The sequence below is a fragment of the Erinaceus europaeus genome, chromosome 9 (assembly GCF_950295315.1).
Source record: "Erinaceus europaeus chromosome 9, mEriEur2.1, whole genome shotgun sequence".
Lineage (NCBI taxonomy): Eukaryota > Metazoa > Chordata > Mammalia > Eulipotyphla > Erinaceidae > Erinaceus > Erinaceus europaeus.
The window spans coordinates 11,435,533-11,453,663 of NC_080170.1; the positions used below are offsets into that span (position 1 = coordinate 11,435,533).

The 18,131-nt window shown below is 48.1% G+C and overlaps 1 protein-coding gene across 1 annotated transcript in view; it reads right to left on the reverse strand.

The window, feature by feature from the left end:
• The window catches only part of COL23A1 (collagen type XXIII alpha 1 chain), a 275,148-nt gene extending 259,903 nt beyond the window's left edge, over positions 1–15,245 (reverse strand). Inside the window, exon 1 of the mRNA XM_060197271.1 lies at positions 14,845–15,245. Coding sequence (XP_060053254.1) covers positions 14,845–15,108 — 264 coding nt within the window. The 5' untranslated portion in view covers positions 15,109–15,245. The remainder of the gene's footprint in view (positions 1–14,844) is intronic.
• Between the last annotated feature and the right edge of the window lie 2,886 nt (positions 15,246–18,131).

Below are 18,131 nucleotides of genomic sequence, written 5' to 3' on the forward strand. Positions count from 1 at the left end.
TTAGAGAGAGATAGCCAGAGACCGAGAGAGAGCCAGAGAATTACTCTGGCATATACAGTGGTAGGGATCTAATTTGGGACCTCAGACTTGAAAGTCCATTTCTCTACCTACTGCACCACCTCTTGGACCACTATTTCAGAAATTTGAGGAGGACACATACGGGGTTCTACTTCCTGGCAAGATGGAATAAGCATATTAAACTGGGTCAAGTACCAAGAAGGGTCCTGCCTCATTGGTAGGGAATAATAAACCCTCAGTTAATACTGCTCTGGTCCTTCCTTACAGATCTTAAACAGGAGACTCCAAAGGATCAAACTATCTCCAAGTAACTTAACTGTCCTACTGCACAGGTCATAAGTACTTACACAAATACAAAAATGGGATTTCTTTCTTACCCAGGCCAGAGTGGTGAACCTGCAAAGGCAGGTTCTGACAGGAAGTATTGTGTGCCTGTGAGAAATAATGAATGGGAACATGTAATAAGGCTTACTAAAGAATGGCATTTTGTTTGCAGAACAAACCTTTCAAAACATGCTAATGTATTTCAGGACTGACTAAGCAGTGACCCTAAAGGAAATGTTTGCTGAGGTGGTTTGGAAGAGTCCCCTCAGCATGCCAATGGGAATCTCTGATAAAAAGCCACATTCCTGAGAGGAACGTTGCTGACTGCCTGCCAAATGCCAGGTTGGGCTTTTACCCTTGGCATTTGCTTGACTCTGCCGGGGGAGGGGTGCCCTGGCACTGAGCCTGAAGCCCACTGTGGTCAACATGGCTTCAAGTCCAAGACCCCAGTCCTGCCACCCAGCTAGGCCCATGAGAGCAGTGGCCTGGGTGCTGTTTGGTTTTCAGAGAGATACTTGACAATGAACTCCATATATTTAAAAAGTACACCTGAGGGCTAGTGAACTAGATCATTTAGATAGAAATCTTTGCCATGTGTGGAACCCAGATTTGAGCCTGGTTCCCATTGCATTGAAGGAAGTTTTGGTGCTGTGGTTTCTTTTACACTCTCTTTCTCTCTCTGTCTACATCTAAAAAAATAAATATTAATAGTACAGCTTGATATGTTTGGACAAATTTGGACACCTGTGACACCATCTCCATAATCAGCGCCATGAGCACTCAGCAATCACCCTGCCAAGTTTCCTCTACACTCCCTCCCATCGCTCTCCACCTGCCATCCAGACATCACTGGCTTCTGTCACTGTTCATTTCTCTTTCTTCTATTTTTATATGAGTGGGAACACAGTGTGTGCTCTTTATGGGGGGATGTGGGAGGAGCCTGTCTGGCTTCCTTCACACCAAACAATTATTAAGAGATTATTGGCTACTTTTGCGTATTTTGCTCCTTCTTTCTCATGACAGAATATATTTCACCAGCAGCTGTATGGTGATAGGATGCTTGGATGCTTCGTGAAGGGTCCTGGGATGTTCTGGTGTGGGGCCTTGTCCACATAACACCTGGTCGTCCTCCTGGAGGCCCTGTGGGGGCCTGCTTCTGCACCACATTCTAGCCACCTGCTTCCCACTGACCCCTGGTGTGTCACAGGAGCAGGAGGAGAAGAGGGAATGTCCCCAAAGATACTCACACTGGATGTTAATAGTCTGGAGCGCTGTGTGTGTGTGTGTGTGTGTGTGTGTGTGTGTGTGTACCAGAAAAGTAGTGTCACCATCTTTCCAGAGGAGGAAGATGAGGCTTGGAAAAGCCAATGATTTATCCCTAAGACACTAGCTGGGGTGGGGTGGTGGTGGTAAGGCTGTAGCGCAGTGGGTTAAGCACACATGGCGTGAAACTCAAGAACCGGCGTAAGGATCCCGGTTCAAGCCCCGGCTCCCCACCTGCAGGGGAGTCGCTTCACAAGCGGTGAAGCAGGTCTGGGGTGTCTATCATTCTCTCCCCTCTCTGTCTTGCCCTCCTTTCTCCATTTCTCTCTGTCTTATCTGGCAACAATGACATTAATAACAACAATAATAATAACCACAACAATGATAAAAACAACAAGGGCAACAAAAAGGAAAATAAGTAACTAAATAAAAAAAAAGATGGGCTGGGAAGACAGCATAATGGTTATGCAAAAGCCTTTCAAGCCTGAGGCTCTGAGGTCCCAGATTCAAGCCCCAGCCCCACCATAAGCCAGAACTGAGCAGTGTTCTGGTCTCTCTCTCTTTCTCTTTGCCTCTGTATCTATACTTTCTCATTAAAATAATAAACTAAATAAAATATTTTTTTAAAAAAAGACACTAGCTGGCGGAAAGGCAGCTTGAAACTCAAGGCAAGAGGGACAAAGCCACTGGGGAGGGGGGAGGTGGCTCTCAGGAGGAAACAGGAGGACCTGAGGGCTCTCAAGCAAGGTGGTGAGTCACCTCAGCATTCCTGCTTTTTTCATAGCCTCGTGTGCCAAGACCTCACAGGTGCACCCTCCCATACACACTCATATACATACCTGCACACACACACACACTCAGGTGCATACACCTCATATGTGCACACTTGCTCACACACATTCGGGGACTAACGTATTCACACACGAATGCACTCACAACCGTACACACTTATATGCATACACTCACACATACTCACACATACATACATGTACACTTCTATGCACACACGTCCTTGACACATGCACTCTCATGAACATGCACACCCTCACACAAGTTTTCATATCCATGCATACTCACACACACATGCTCTCATGTATGATGACACACTCTAGACCTGCTGCCAAGTGAACTTGTCCTTCCATTTGTCTGCACCACAACATGAGTGTCACACAAGCTATGCCAGATGACACTAGCCCAGGGAATCATACAAAGAGGCACATTTCAATACATGGATGGCCTCTACTTTGTCATGTGAGAGTCTTCCTTGAAGACACAAACTTGAATAGATTTTCAAAAATTAAAAATTGTCTTCTAAAGACACAAAAACACATGCTAATTGCTGTCTGATTTGTTTCACAACTCCAAGCTGGAAGCAAATGCCATTTTAGAAGTTGACACTGCCCATTTGAAAGCACTTTTCCCTCCAGATTTTGTGGCTACATCAAAAAATATTAAGATTTTCTCATTTACCAATGTGAGTTGAAGCAGATGTGTGTGGGGCCGCCAATTCATCAGGTTAATCAAGAACACTTGGGGACATTTGTGCCAGATTGCATAATCACCAGACCAGCTTATTAATTTAAACAAATTTACAAGGTGTTTGGGTGCTCTGACACAATGAAAAGTTCATAGTAATTTTTCATGAACAATAAGATTTTTTACTTTGGTCATAAACATGAGCTCTCTCTCTTATTGTAGTGGGAAAAAAACCTTATTCTGCTCAAATGAGGGATTGAAAACCAAGTTTTGAAAGCTTATTTCATGTTTGTTTTACCTCAACAGGCACGTCACATTTCTCCACTGACTAGAGTCTGGATGCATGCTAATACCTTCCCCACTTCTGTATGGTCTTGAGAGCCAACAGACCCCACTGTGGAGGGAATCTGAGGCTGGCTGTGGAAGCACATGGGGCTCTCCAGTTGGCAGGCTCAGACATTCCTTCTGGGTTTGGGTAAAAGAATGGACATTTTGGGATGTGCTTGGCATGCTAGGTTCCATGGCCACACCAACTTGTTCCATACCCACAGCAAGTTTCATCAGCTCCATTTCACAGAGGGGCAAACTGAGACTTGGAAAACCAGTCTGACTGGAAGCCATAGAGCTGGGCTGTGAACCCCACAGCGTGCTGAAAGACAAGGCCTTCCCACCACCTGCACATCCACCACCACCTACGGACAACGTCTACACAGGCAGTAAAAGACACCATTGCTGTTCCCATGGGGGTCTCTGGAACTGAGACAGGTTGTCTGGGTTCAGCACAGCTGCCTCTCTCTGGGAAGATGAAGCCCACCTGGCCATGGGGGAGGTGACCCTATTAAGAGACACGGGGACGCAGATATGAGCCCTTCAACCCCAGACAGGCATGGAGGAGGCCCTCTGGCCCCCCAAAACCCACTGACGTGTCTTTCTTCCTAACTCCATCTGCAGACATATCTGCTCTGCTCTCCTAGTGGTTTGTGCTTAGTTCTGCAATATGTTTCAGGACACGATGAAGGGATGTTTTCTGAGTGCCTATGTCAACAATTAAAGATTAATTCAGAGCCTACACATGGAGAAAATTGAACGGGAAAGGAACTGGAGATCGTGTGTGGCCTCAGAGAACATTCCCAAACCAAGAGGCAGAGGTTCACAGAGGAAATGGCAGGGGTGGCAGAGGCCTCAAGTGTTCAGCACCCCACTGAGGAATGAAGACAAAACCTGTAGGATCTTTCCAGATCTTATTTTAAAGACTCTCTTCTGTATTCATCACCTTTTGCTTTCAACAGTGAATCCAATTGAAGTAAAAAAAATCCGATTCCAAGATAAACTGACTCCACTTGGCCCATCATAAAACTAGGAGCAGGGTGAGGGTTTTGGAATAACAACCCCAGGAAGGCAAGTGTGTATGTCAAGGGTGAACTTGAATGTTCTCTCTCTCTCTCTCTCTCTCTGTCAATATTTACTTATTTATGAGAGAGAGAGAGAGGATAATGTGGCTATCCAACTCAGGGCAGTGAGGAGCTACCTTCCTGATCACCAAACCTGGGTGTTCTAACAGCAAAAAACAAAGTTCTACCAACATTCCCAGTTAGCTAGTTATTCTATATCCTAAAAAATAGCTGAATTGTGAGGTCACAGAAAGTATGTATCAATATTCTAAGTGAGGACAGCACCAGGAATTGCTTTAGATCTAGGAGTTGGCCTTTGACCCCTGGTTCCTGACACAGGGCTCCAGATACACTTGTGATGTCCTGGGAGAAGGGAGTGCTCTTTGTCCTAAAGGGGGTGGACAGAAGGGTCCCGGAAAAGTCTTGGTCACAGGAGGGGCAGGTCATGATAAGAAGTTCAGAATCTTCAGCCCCACCTGCCATTCTCTGGAGAAGGGAGAAGAACTGTAAGAGGAGTTAATGATTTGCTCACACCTACAGGGGGAAAACACCACCAGGACTCCAGGAGTTTCTGGGATGAGGAAGATGATGGGAGGGGTGCTCCTAGAGCAGGCTTGGAAGTTCTTCCCTCTCTCTACACATCTCACTCATTGATTCATTTGAGACATTCATGTGTATTCTTTTTAAAAAATTTTTTAAAAATATTTATTTCCTTTTTGTTGCCCTTGTTGTTTTTATTGTTGTTGTAGTTATTATTGGTGTTGATGTTGTCGTTGTTGGACAGGACAGAGAGAAATGGAGAGAGGAGGGGAAGACAGAGAGGGGGAGAGAAAGATAGCCACCTGCAGACCTGCTTCATCACCTGTGAAGCGACTCCCCTGCAGGTGGGGAGCCAGAGGCTCAAACCAAGATCCTTCCGCTGGTCCTTGCACTTTGTACCACGTGAGCTTAACCCGCTGTGCTATCGCCGACTCCCTCATGTGTATTCTTTATCTGATCCTCTTTCAATAATAAACAGTCTAGACTGGGGAGATAGTGCAGCGGAAGCTTAAAGAATTTACATGTGACTCCAAGTCTTTGATTGTCAGAAAAATGCAAATAAAGACAACAGTGAGATATCACTTCACTCCTGTGAGAATGTCATACATCAGAAAAGGTAACAACAGCAAATGCTGGAGAGGTTGTGGGGCCAAAGGAACCCTCCTGCACTGCTGGTTGGGATGTAAATTGGTTCAACCTCTATAGAGAACAGTCTGGAGAACTCTCAGAAGGCTAGCAATGGACCTACCCTATGATCCTGTAATTCCTCTCCTGGGGATATATCCTAAGGAACCCAACACACCCATCCAAAAAGATCAGTGTACACATATGTTCTTGGCAGCACAATTTGTAATAGCCAAAACCTGGAAGCAACCCAGGTGTCCAACAACAGATGAGTGGCTGAGCAAGTTGTGGTATATATATATATTACCCAGCTATAAAAAATGGTGACTTCACCATTTTCAGCTGGTCTTGGATGGACCTTGAAAAATGCATGTTAAGTGAAATAAGTCAGAAACAGAAGGATGAATATAGGATGATCTCACTCTCAGGCAGAAGGTGAAAAACAAGATCAGAAGAGAAAATACAAGTAGAACCTGAACTGGAATTGGCATATTGCACCAAAGTAAAAATCTCTGGGGTGGGTGGGGGGCAAAATACAGGTCCAAGGAGGATGACAGAGGACCTAGTGGGGATTGTATTGTTATATGGAAAACTGAAAAATGTTATGCATTTACAAACTATTGTATTTACTGTCGAATATAAAATATTAATTCCCCAATAAATAAATTTTAAAAAATTTTACATGCGAGAGGTGGCAGGTTAAGTGCACATGGCGTGAAACCCAACGACCTGCTCAAGAATCCTGGTTCCTGTTCCCGGCTCCCTACCTGCAGGGGGCGTCACTTCACAGGTAGTGAAGCAGGTCTGCAGGTATCTTTCTCTCCTCTTTTGTCTTCCCCTCTTCTGTCAATTTCTCTCTGTCCTATCCAGAAACAACAACAGCAATGGCAACAATAAAAGTAACAACAACAAGGGCAACAAAAATGGGAAAAATGGCCTCCAGGAGCAGTGGATTCGTAGTGCTGGAGGCAAAAAAAAAAAAAGAATTTACATGTGAGAGGTCCCAGGTTCAATCCCTGGCACCACCAAAAGCCAGAGCTGAGTAAAAGAAGAAAGAGAGTAAGGAAGAAAGAAGGGAAGGAGAAAGAGAGACAGGAAGGGAGGAAGAAAGAAGGGGGTGCTGGGAGATAAGTCACTTTTCAGGGTATACACCTTATTGTGTGTTAAGTCCTGAGTTTGAACCCTGGCAGCACATGGAAGCACCAAGGCACTGGGGGAAGCTCCTCAGATGGTAGGGCAGTGCCCTGGTAACTCTCCCTCTCTCTCTGTTATCTCTCCATCTCTGTCTGTCTCTGCCTGAAATAATAAGGGACAAAATTGTCCTGGAAGCAGGCATATTCTTGGACTACCAGGTCACTGCAGCCAATGAGCTACCTTTCTAGATCCAGTTGGCCTGAGTCAGGACCTGGGACCTGGGACCCTGCCTGTCCTAGTACTCTGTAGACACGAGGACTCAGAGGCCACTAGAAAGGCTGACACCATGGAGATGTTGCTACATGAGTGTGAAGGAAACTTCTACTCTGGAGACCTCTATTCTTTATAATTTTAAAGACTTATTGGGTGGTCAGAAAAATCATGATGTGACATGATTTATTTATTTAATAGAAAAAGAGAGAACTTGAGGGTGGAGGGAGAGTGGGGAGAGAGAGAAAGAAAGAGATCTGTAAACCTTCATCACTCATGAAGCTTCTCTCATGCAGGTGGGGAGTGCAGGCTTGAACTTGGGCTTTGTGCATTGTAGCATTGTGCTCAACCAGGAGTGCCACTATCCAGTCCCATGAAGTAGTTTTCTAAGCAAAACTGTGTTGTGACTTTCCCAACAACCCAATATTTATTTTGAGAGAGGAGAGAGAGAGAGAGGGAAAGGGCTCAGAGCACCACCCTGGCATTTGCATTATCAGAGTCAAACCCAGAGCCTCATGCATGCAAGCCCTGTGCTCACTCTAGAAGGGAATGTGGAGGCCACCATAAGATGTGGCTGCATGATAAGAGTTTAATAACCAACATATATAAAGAGCTTGCCAGACTCAACAACAAGACACCAAATAACCCCATCCAAAAATGGGGGGAGGACTTGGACAGAATATTCACCACAGAAGAGATCCAAAAGGCCGAGAAACACATGAAAAAATGCTCCAAGTCTCTGATTGTCAGAGAAATGCAAATCAAGACAACAATGAGATATCACTTCACTCCTGTGAGAATGTCATACATCAGAAAAGGTAACAGCAGCAAATGCTGGAGAGGCTGTGGGGTCAAAGGAACCCTCCTGCACTGCTGGTGGGAATGTCAGTTGGTCCAACCTCTGTGGAGAACAGTCTGGAGAACTCTCAGAAGGCTAGAAATGGACCTACCCTATGATCCTGCAATTCCTCTCCTGGGGATATATCCTAAGGAACTCAACACATCCACCCAAAAAGATCTGTGTACACATATGTTCTTGGCAGCACAATTTGTAATAGCCAAAACCTGGAAGCAACCCAGGTGTCCAACAACAGATGAGTGGCTGAGCAAGTTGTGGTATATATACACAATGGAATACTACTCAGCTGTAAAAAATGGTGACTTCACTGTTTTCAGCCAATCTTGGATGGACCTTGAAAAAATCATGTTGAGTGAAATAAGTCAGAAACAGAAGGATGAATATGGGATGATCTCACTCTCAGGCCGAAGTTGAAAAACAAGATTAGAAAAGAAAACACAAGTCGAACCTGAAATGGAATTGGAGTATTACACCAAAGTAAAAGACTCTGGGGTGGGTGGGTGGGTGGGGAGAATACAGGTCCATGAAAGATGATGAATGACATAATGGGGGTTGTATTGTTAAATGGGAATCTGGGGAATGTTATGCATGTACAAACTATTGTATTTACTGTTGAATGTAAAGCATTAATTCCCCAATAAAGAAATAAATTATTTTTTAAAAAAAAGATGTGGCTGCAGGCTGGGTGGTGGCACACCTGCTGGAGCACACATCTCATGTGCAAGAACCTGGGTTCAAGTACCCATTCCCCACTTACAGGGGGGAAGCTTCATGAGTGGTGAAGCAGGTCTGCAGGTATCTCTCTGTTTCTCTTCTTCTCTATCTCCCCCTTCCCTTTTTATTTCTGGCTGTCTCTGTCCCAAAGTTAAGAAAGATAATAATAATAAAAAAAAGATGTGGCTGCTGAGAAAGTTGAGGGGCCTATGGCTGGGAAGGAGGGTGATGAGAGGTGGGGCTGCCTGGACACATCTCAGGAAACTGGGGCACTCCACGTGACCTCAGCTCTGATGGCTGGGCCAGCTGCCTTCACCCCAGCAGCCTCTTGTGCTGACAGCAGGTGAGCTGCTTCTAGATGCGTGTGAGTCATTTCCTCTGCACCAGGTGGTGGGGGAAGATGGAGAGGAGCTCTCTGCACAGCCTCCAAGCAGGGAGGCCACTCCATCCAGTCACTGGGGGACTAGAAGGGTATCCATCTGAGGGCTAAAGACCATCAATCACATGGCCTAGGAGGTGGCACACCTCTCAGCATGAGGTCCTGAGTTTGATCTCCAGCATCACATGCGTCAAAGTGATGCTCCCTCTCATAAATAAATAAATAAATCTTTTAAAAACAGAAAAAAAGGGGCCAGGAGGTGGTGTACCTGGTTAAGCGCACACATGACGGTGCACAAGGACCCAGGTTCAAGCCCTTGATCCCCACCTGCAGGGGGAAGCTTCATGAGTAGTGAAGCAGGAGTGCAAGTGTTTCTCATCCTCTCTATCACCCTCTCCTCTCTCAATTTCTCTGTGTCTGTCCAATAATAAATACAATAAAAATATTAAAAGAGAGGAAAAAGACCATCAATCACAAAGAACAGGATTGTACCTGAGGGAATCCCAAACTTATCAACTTCGCCTCTGACTGTGTGACTTGAAAAACAGTATAGGAAGGAAGAGGGTATAAGAAGAGCTATGTAAACTTCCTGTCCCTACCCCACCCTGCTCCAGGGGAACATTCTAGGGTGCCCACTGACACTGTTGATTGTTCCCACAGAACATTCCCAGTCTTGCTTCCCAACAAAGCTACAATTCTGTTCCAGTGGCCACATGCCCAACCAGAGGGGATAAAATCAAGATTGACCCAAGTCTCCTGTGGCAACCCTGGTTCCCTTGCCAGTGACAGGCATGCTGGCTGGTGGTTGAAAGGTGCTGGAACCCCCACTCAAAGGAGAGAGAAAAATCCCTCAAGAAGACAATTATTTTTCTGCCCTTTTCCCTTCTACTTAGTTGCTCTTATGTAAAGACACATATTTGAGGCCACAGCAGCCATTTTGTGATCATGACGAAGGTCATGAGAATGGTAAGCACTGACCTGGCAGTCACTCCTGGCCAAGTCATTGAGCTAACCCAAAACCTGTCGATGGGCTTCCAGGCTTCTACACTTACATAACATGAATCAATGTCTGCCATGCTTAAGCAGCTGCATGTGGCAGCTATCATATTAGAGAAGAGAAGCTGACACTCAGGATGTGGGAGATTTGTGTTACTAAATGATGGGGACAGAACCCCAAGTTCAGCTCAACAATTCCAAAATGATTTTGCAAATGGAACTCCCTGGCTGACCTGTTCTAAACATGCTGCTAAGCTAAAGCTCTCCTAAACTGTTGTAAAAAGGAGAAAGAGAAAGAAGAGAAGAGTAATAATACAGAGAGAAAGTGAGTGCACCAGGACATACAGAGAAAGAAACTCCACCATGTGGGAGTGAACACTGTCAAGGAAACTATGTATCTGTCATATATAACCATCTCCAAGGTGCCCTGGATCCAGAACATGGCCTCTTGGTTAAAGTGTTCACCATCAAGCAATTCTGGCAAGTGATGGACTGCCTCTGAGGCTCAACATTCTACACTGGATGCTGGGTTTTTAGGGCAACTTTACCGTTAGGTAGACTTGAGGACTGGGGAAAGGAAAAGGTTGAATTTTACTCCAAATCAAGGGGTTTGTCTTGCTTCCAAACTGACTGGTCTGGAGAATGACTAACAAAAAAGACTATCAGCCAGCCATAAACCTATTGTAAACTGGTCTCCTCTGAATAAAACTAAACATTTCTCTAATCCTTGCATTAAACTTATTACTGTACCATGACAACTACGTGCTCTGATACTGTAACCACAGGCATAGCTAACCAGGGGATGAATGACTGACTTCCAAACACACTGAAAGCCTCCCATCAGATGCCTGTTTAGCATGTATCATTTCAGACCACACTGAAGATGCTATCGTTAATGCTTCTTGCTCAGAAATTTTGTTTTCATGTTCTGAGAATCATTTCTTTTACACTGAGCCACAGGGAGGGTCTTTAAGCAGTGCCAAGTCGACATGAATATTCCTCTTTGGTAGCTTCTGTCTCGACATTATCAGGCCCATCAGCCAGTCCCCTAAAAGTTATTTCACAGTTCTGTTCCCAAGGGAACACAGACAGTAGGTCTCCTATTAACAGTGGGTTTTGTTGACTTTAAATATTTTTTCCACCCTGGACTTTAAAGTTATGTGTGGTTGGCAAAAACTTCTCTCCTTTAATCTGGACGTGGTTTTTGTCTCTGGAATTCTGGAAACACGCTTGTCGGTAAAAGGACAAGCTGCAGGCAGCCTTCTTCAGCTCACAATTATAAGAGACTTCACTAGGGACAAGCTAGAGGTGAAAAGCATGCCTATGGTCTCATGTCCCTTCTCTGAGAGAGGTCTAGCTCAATATTTACTTGCCCTTTTGCTCAAAGCATTAAAAATATTATCTTCATATAACTGGATGAGCTCACTCAGAAGTTGAAAAGTAAGATCAGAAGGGAAAACATTCAGCAGAACTTGCACTGGAGTTGGTGTATTGCTCCAAAGTAAAAGACTCTGGGGTCAGAGGGGAGGGTTCAGGTCCTGGAGGACCTAGTGGGGATTGAACTGTTATGTGGAAAACTGAGAGATGTTACACATGTACAGACTATTGTAATTTACTGTCAACTGTAAACCATTAATTCCCCCAATAAGGATATTTTAAAAATCCTATCTTCACATCTGTTTAAAGTCAAGTACTCAGGCACCTCCCACAGCTCCCTTTTCTCAGCTAGGAACCCTTGGTGTTATCTGCCAGGCTGAGCCCACTTCCCACTTAGTGACACCTGTGGAGGAATAGCTGGAAGTACGGACAGATAGGTGTCTGGGTGTACAGCCTGATCCTAAGTGCACACCTCATCTGATGCCCCTCTGGCAGGGACACAATAGCCAGTGTGTATCCAAATGGAAGACACTGTATGCTGAATAGCAAGATGTGCTTGCCCAGCACTAAGAGCATGTTTTTTTTTTTCTCTTTCTTTCTTTCTTTCTTTCTTTTAAATATTTATTTATCCCCTTTTATTGCCCTTGTTTTTTCTTTTATTGTTGTAGTTACTATTGTTGTCATCGTTGTTGGATAGGACAGAGAGAAATGGAGAGAGGAGGGGAAGACAGAGAGGGGAAGAGAAAGATAGACACCTGCAGACCTGCTTCACTGCTTATGAAGTGACTCCCCTGCAGGTGGGGAGCCGGGGGCTTGAACTGGGATCCTTATGCTGGTCGTTGCATTTGCGCCATGTGCACTTAACCGGCTGTGCTACCACCCGACTCCTTCTTTCTTTCTTTTTTAATTGTCACCAGAGTTATCACTGTGGCTCAGTGCCAGCACTACAAATCCACCACACCCTATGACCATTTTTTCCTCCACCCCTCCCCTGCTTTTCTATTTTATTAGCTAGGACAGAGGGAAATTGAGAGGGGAAAGGGAGATAGAGAGGGAGAGAGAGAGAGATACCTGCAATCCAGCTTCACTGCTCATGAAGCATCCCCTGCAAGTGGGGGAGTGGGAGCTTGAACCCAGGTCTTTGTGTACGGTAATGTGCATGCTCAGCTGGGTGAGCCACTGCCCAGGCCTGACATGAGGCATTTCTAAACCTCTTTCAGAGAGGGGAGGAGGAAGGAAGGGTAAGAGGGAGGTAGGAGATAGGCAGACAGATCTGCCTCATAACTCCTCCTTGAAGGACTACAGCTGGAGCAGGTGAAGCCAGCCCCACAGGAGGGAGGGAGGAGAGTGCTGTTGTCTCATCTGGCCCATCCTGCAGTCCAGCCCAGGAAGGGACTTGACTTGTCAACAGTGGCTGTCCCCCCCCCCCCACTATCTCCCCATGCTCCACTGGCTAAAATGAACACCATTTGCAAGTTCCTTGTAAAAGAAGTTCTGATTTTCTCAACCAGGGCTTGCAGGGTTTTTTTTGTTTGTTTGTTTGTTTTTTACAAAGTAAGAGGGGCCTCCTATTAGGAAGAACAGCCACAGCTAGAGCACTAACAGGTAGACATTTTCCTGGCCCCACATAAATCAAGTCAACACCCTGGGCCCTAGGGATTTGCTAAGAGATAATGGGCTGCAATTCTGAAGCCATCACAGCAGGACTTGCCAGTTGGGCTTCCTGGAGGTTCCTGAGGTCTGCAGGCACTCTTCCAAGGGGAAGGAGGAAATCATTCATGAGGCAGCAATTTTGAGCTGAACCCAGCTCCATGTGATGTGAAGTTGGCTTAAATGAAAATGACTGAGAAACAGGTAGGAGTGAACAGGAGGGTGCGGTGCAGTCTTCTCCGTTTTTCCTAAAGATTCTTAATGAACTCAGAGGTGGATATGCAGCACAATGCATTGAAAAAGAAAGTAAAGAAAACCAAAAACAGCACTGCAGGTACAGTCAGAGAAAGGTACGTTGGGGGCGGGAGGGGGGGAGTGGGGACAGGAGTTACACACCTGCCCTCTCTTCATTGCCTTGAAGACTTTGGTGCTTTTCATGTCTAGCTGGGGGCACCCCAACCCTAGTGCGGTAAGATTGGGGACCACCCTTTCCCAAGAGGAAAAGGATGGTCCAGACCTGGGAGGCAGTCAGCCAGGAGCTCTGGGCAGGTCCTCCCCCCCCCCCAGGTTCTCTGGGGAGGGGACACTGGCACTTAGAGGGTAGAGATTTTGATGAACCTGATGGTTCAGCATTTTGGGGTGTCACATGTAGCCCCTGCTTTGCAGACACACGTTAGCAATCTGAATGGTCACAAAGTATCCTAAGATGCTTCCAACAAGTTCAAGAAGACCCAGGGGGAGCACTCCAGTAAATCCAAATCCAGGGGGTCTGGCCCAGATCCCCCCACCAGCAGACTGGGGGCGCTCTGCTAGCATCTCCAGGATGTGTGGAGCCACTTCTAGACACAAACTTCACTGGGTGCAAGGTGGTGGTGGTGGTGGTGGTGGACAGACAAGGCTGAACTGCCCAGATCCCTCCCAGGACCCAGCGTTCAGGTTTCTCTGGGGTTCCACGCCTCCCAGGGTCCCACAATACTGCGAGCTACGGGACTCCCGCCCAAGTCTCCCCTTCCTCTGCAGGACACTAGGGTGGAGGATGGCCCTGCAGGAAGCCCTGGAGGCTGACCTGGGGCTCTGTGGCCCCACGGTCTCTGGTCCTCCCTCTTTCTTCCCGCTCAGTCCCCAAACAGCCCTCTGGCTAGCGCATCCGTGGCCACGGACCTTGGAAGCTGGGACAGCAGGACCCCATCGCTTGCCACCTCCAGTGCGCAGGCCACCCCAGGGAGCTGACCTCTTCCCCACCCCCTGCCCTTGCCCCCAAGGGAGAGGGCAACGCTGCTTCGGTTCCCCGGACAGGGGCAGGACCCGCACACGGCCCAACCCCCCTCCCTAAGCACCTGAAATCTCCCACCCACAAACACTGAGACAAGACCCTCAGTGCTGGGACAGGAACCCCACCCTCCGCACACCGGTACACTACCCCCCAATCCCTCTCCCAGAAGGGATAAAACCTCTCTACCGCCCTGCAGAGCAGGGACAAGACCCCTCCCCCAGTGCAAGAATTAGACCCTTATCTCAGGAATAAGACCCCCCCAGCTCACGGACACCCCCACCCGGAGCCTCCACCGTGCAGGAACAAGACCCCCAGCTCACAGAAACCCCTATCCCGAGCAGCCCAAGCTCAGAGGCAAGGCCCCCAGGGCAAGGACAAGACCCCTCCATTGCAGGGACAAGACCCCCAGTGCAAGGACAATACCCCCATTGCAGGGACAAGACCCCCTCAGTGCAAGAACAAGACTCCCATTGCAAGGACAAGACCCCCATTGCAAGGACAAAACCCCCTCACCCCCAGGCGGACAGGACCGCGCTGAGGCCCCTGAGGAGCTCACCTCCCGCAACAGGCGCTCCAAGTGTGGCTCGGCCCAGGCGGCCAGGGCGCCCGGGGTCCCGGTGCGGCGCAGCAGCTCCCGCTCCTCCTCGAGCGCCGCCACCCGGCCCCGCAGCGCGGCCGCCTGGGCACCCAGCAGCAGGCAGGCGGCCGCCGAGCCCACAGAGAGCAACAGGCACAACGCGCCCAGCGCCCAGGCTCCGGCCGCCGGTGCGGGGCGCCCCCAGCCGCCAGCCGGCCCAGCTTTGCGTTCGCCCGAGCTCATGGCGCTCGGGGCCCGAGGTTGCGGGGCTGCGAGGCTGCGGGGCTGAGGGGCTGCGGGACGCGGTCGGCCGAGCGCGGGCTCGGGCTAGCGCTCTGGCTGCAGCGGATCGCGGCGCACGCCCCCCTCGTCGGCAGCTCCTACGCGGGGGCCACTCAGGGCAGTTTCCTCTATGCAAATCGGGCTGCCAGAAAAGGAGCCAGGAACCACCCAGGGGAGGAGCGGCGGAGCGGGCGCAGGGGCGGGGGCGAGGGGCGCCTCCTCCCCGCCTCACGCCCGCGGGGGTGCACCCAACACCCACCTGCCCCGGGCGCCCAGTGGCTCTCAACTCCGCTGCATCCCTACTCGCATCCCCGATGCACCCCTCCACATAGGGCACCCATCCCATTTGCACCCTTCTTGCGCTGCACCCATCCGGATCTGCTGCACCTCTCCTCACAGGGCACCCATCCCTGCTGCACCCCTCCTCGTGCGGCACCCATCCCTGCTGCACCTTTCCTCGTGCGGCACCCATCCCCGCTGCACCCCTCCTCGCGGGGCTCCCACCTCTGCTTCACCACTTCTTGCAGGGCACCCATCCCTGCTGCATCCCTCCCAGCAGAGCACCCATCCCCGCTGCACCCGCCCTGGGTGGCACCCACCCCCGCAGCACCCACGGCGTCGCTCTCTGATCCCGAGAGGTCCAAGGTACAGCGCCTGCTGCAGCCCACCCCAGGGTGCACCGTCTTCGTGACAGGGGGAAATCCATCCCTCCCACATTCCCCAAGGACTGAATTAATAATTCTTCTGACGCATGAGAAAGTCCCAAACTTCTCCCCGCCCCCAACACAAGTCCCTTCCACATGGTGCCTTAGCGCCACCTGGCGACCAAAAGTGGACTCTGCTCACTCAGCGCCCAGAGGCGAGACCCCGCGAGGGAGATACCCAGGCGAGAGGCCTCCTGGAGTCACCCCACCCACCCTACCCTTTATAACAGCCGCATGTGAGGAGCTGGAAACCGTAGTCGGATGACTTAACTTCCAGCGGGGAATCAGCTTTCATGTCCAGACAACTGGGACGCTAACATGGAGAAGATAGGGGAGGAAAAGAACTTTTGGGGAGCTGCTGACTTAGTCCTGGAGTAGTAACTTGATTTGGTCAAACACGGTAATTCGCTCGTGAAGGCAAAAGTGTATCCCAAAGTGGGTTCCAAGTAGGACACCGTGCACTAATTCCTGTGATACTCAAGCAAAACAGTGCACGGCTAGCATAGCTCTTCAGCACTTGGGTACCATAACAACTTTCATAGAGAAAAAGACCTGTTATGCCTATCTTCCCTGCTCTCTATAACTGGGTAGCTGTGACCTTAGGTAAATAGGAGTTAGGTTGAGGTGGTCTACAGACATGAGTCTTCTTCACATTGTGCTAAAATACAGTGTAATATAGGCTCAGTATGCAATCTGAAAAGTAGTTTACCCCTGAGCAGCACAGGATCAGAAGCACTAGACTTCCTGTGCTTGAAAATCTTGCACACTTCTGGACTCCAGCCATACTAATAGCCTGCACTGGCTAGATGAGTCACTGATAACATGTCTTGTATATTATATACTGTATTATTACTAGAGCAAGCTAGAGAAAATATGTACTTTACAGGTGAGGGAGATAACATAAGTTATGCAAACAGACTCTCTTGCCTAAGGCTAAGGTCCCATGATCAATCCCCCGCACCACCAAAAACCAGAGCTGAGCAGTGCTTTACAAGAAAATTATTGCTTAGACTTGAGTATCACGTTTTAAGAGTATCAAGAGTCAACTGTACTGCCTAAGCAATCCACCCCCCCACTTTGGTCATAGTCAGGGAGGGCTTCACCACTTTGGACTGACTTCCAGGCATAGAGAGGCACTAGATCACTGAGGCTTCCACCAGTGTATCCTACTCCTGGTAGTGTACTGGGGGCTCAAACCTGGGTCACGCACATGCACGTGCCTTTCTAGGTGAGCTATTTTACTTGCTCCTGCTAAGCAAAACTTGACTGCTCTGCAAGAGGCCACAACATGTTAGCATTTCATTTTTCTTTCAAATACTTAAATTGACCATTGTCTCTGTTTGTTACTGCATGTGTTGCTCACTATGTTCCAGAAGCTTATATAATGGACAAATCAAGTTTAGGGTGATCTTATACTTAGGAGTGGGGGGCCCTTTCTTTCTACCAAAGGCCATTTAGATATTTGTAACATCATTTGTGGGCCATACAAAATTATCAGCTTAAAAATTGGCACTGGACAGGGGTAGATAGCATAATGGTTATGCAGACTCATTAATGCCTGAGGCTTCAACATTCCAGGTTCAATACCTCACACCTCTGTAAACTGGGACTGAGCAGTGCTCTGGTAGAAAAAACAAAACACCACTTAATGTTGCTATGTAAAAAGTGTTTAGATTTACTGAATTTTGAATCCTACCTGTGGTTGTCTTGTTGGGTCAGACCAATATGGCCCTTGGACTGGATGTTCCCTACCCTACCCTGGACCTTTGCCCATGTCTTCTATCTGGAATATGTTGTTCTCAGATCCTTGAAAAGCAGGTCCCACTGCCCCCGGCCCCTTTCTTCAACCTCACTGCCTCTGACAGACCTTCCCATGCTGCCCCACCTACAGTGCTTCTAGATTACTCAGGGGATCAGTGCACTTGTCATTGTTTGAAGTTAGATTCTTATTAACTCTTACCTATTTTGTGTAGCCCACTATTGTTTACTCAAGGATCAGTATCTGACACACAGTTGGTGCTCAGTAAACATTTGTCAGGTGATTTAAGTGGAAATGTTTACTGTCTACAAGCCATTTCAAAAGTCAAGAAGATATTCCAACTTGTGTGGGATTCTGAAGGCAAAAGTCGGTATCCTCTAGACACTTTACAATGTGGGGCAGATAAAGGAGGCCATCAGAGACTGCTGAAGACACACCCTGGGGTCTGAACAGTAGGAAGCCATTGTCATCCCAAGCTGCAGAAGGGAAGGTAGGGAACCATCGTGGGAACCCTACAAATG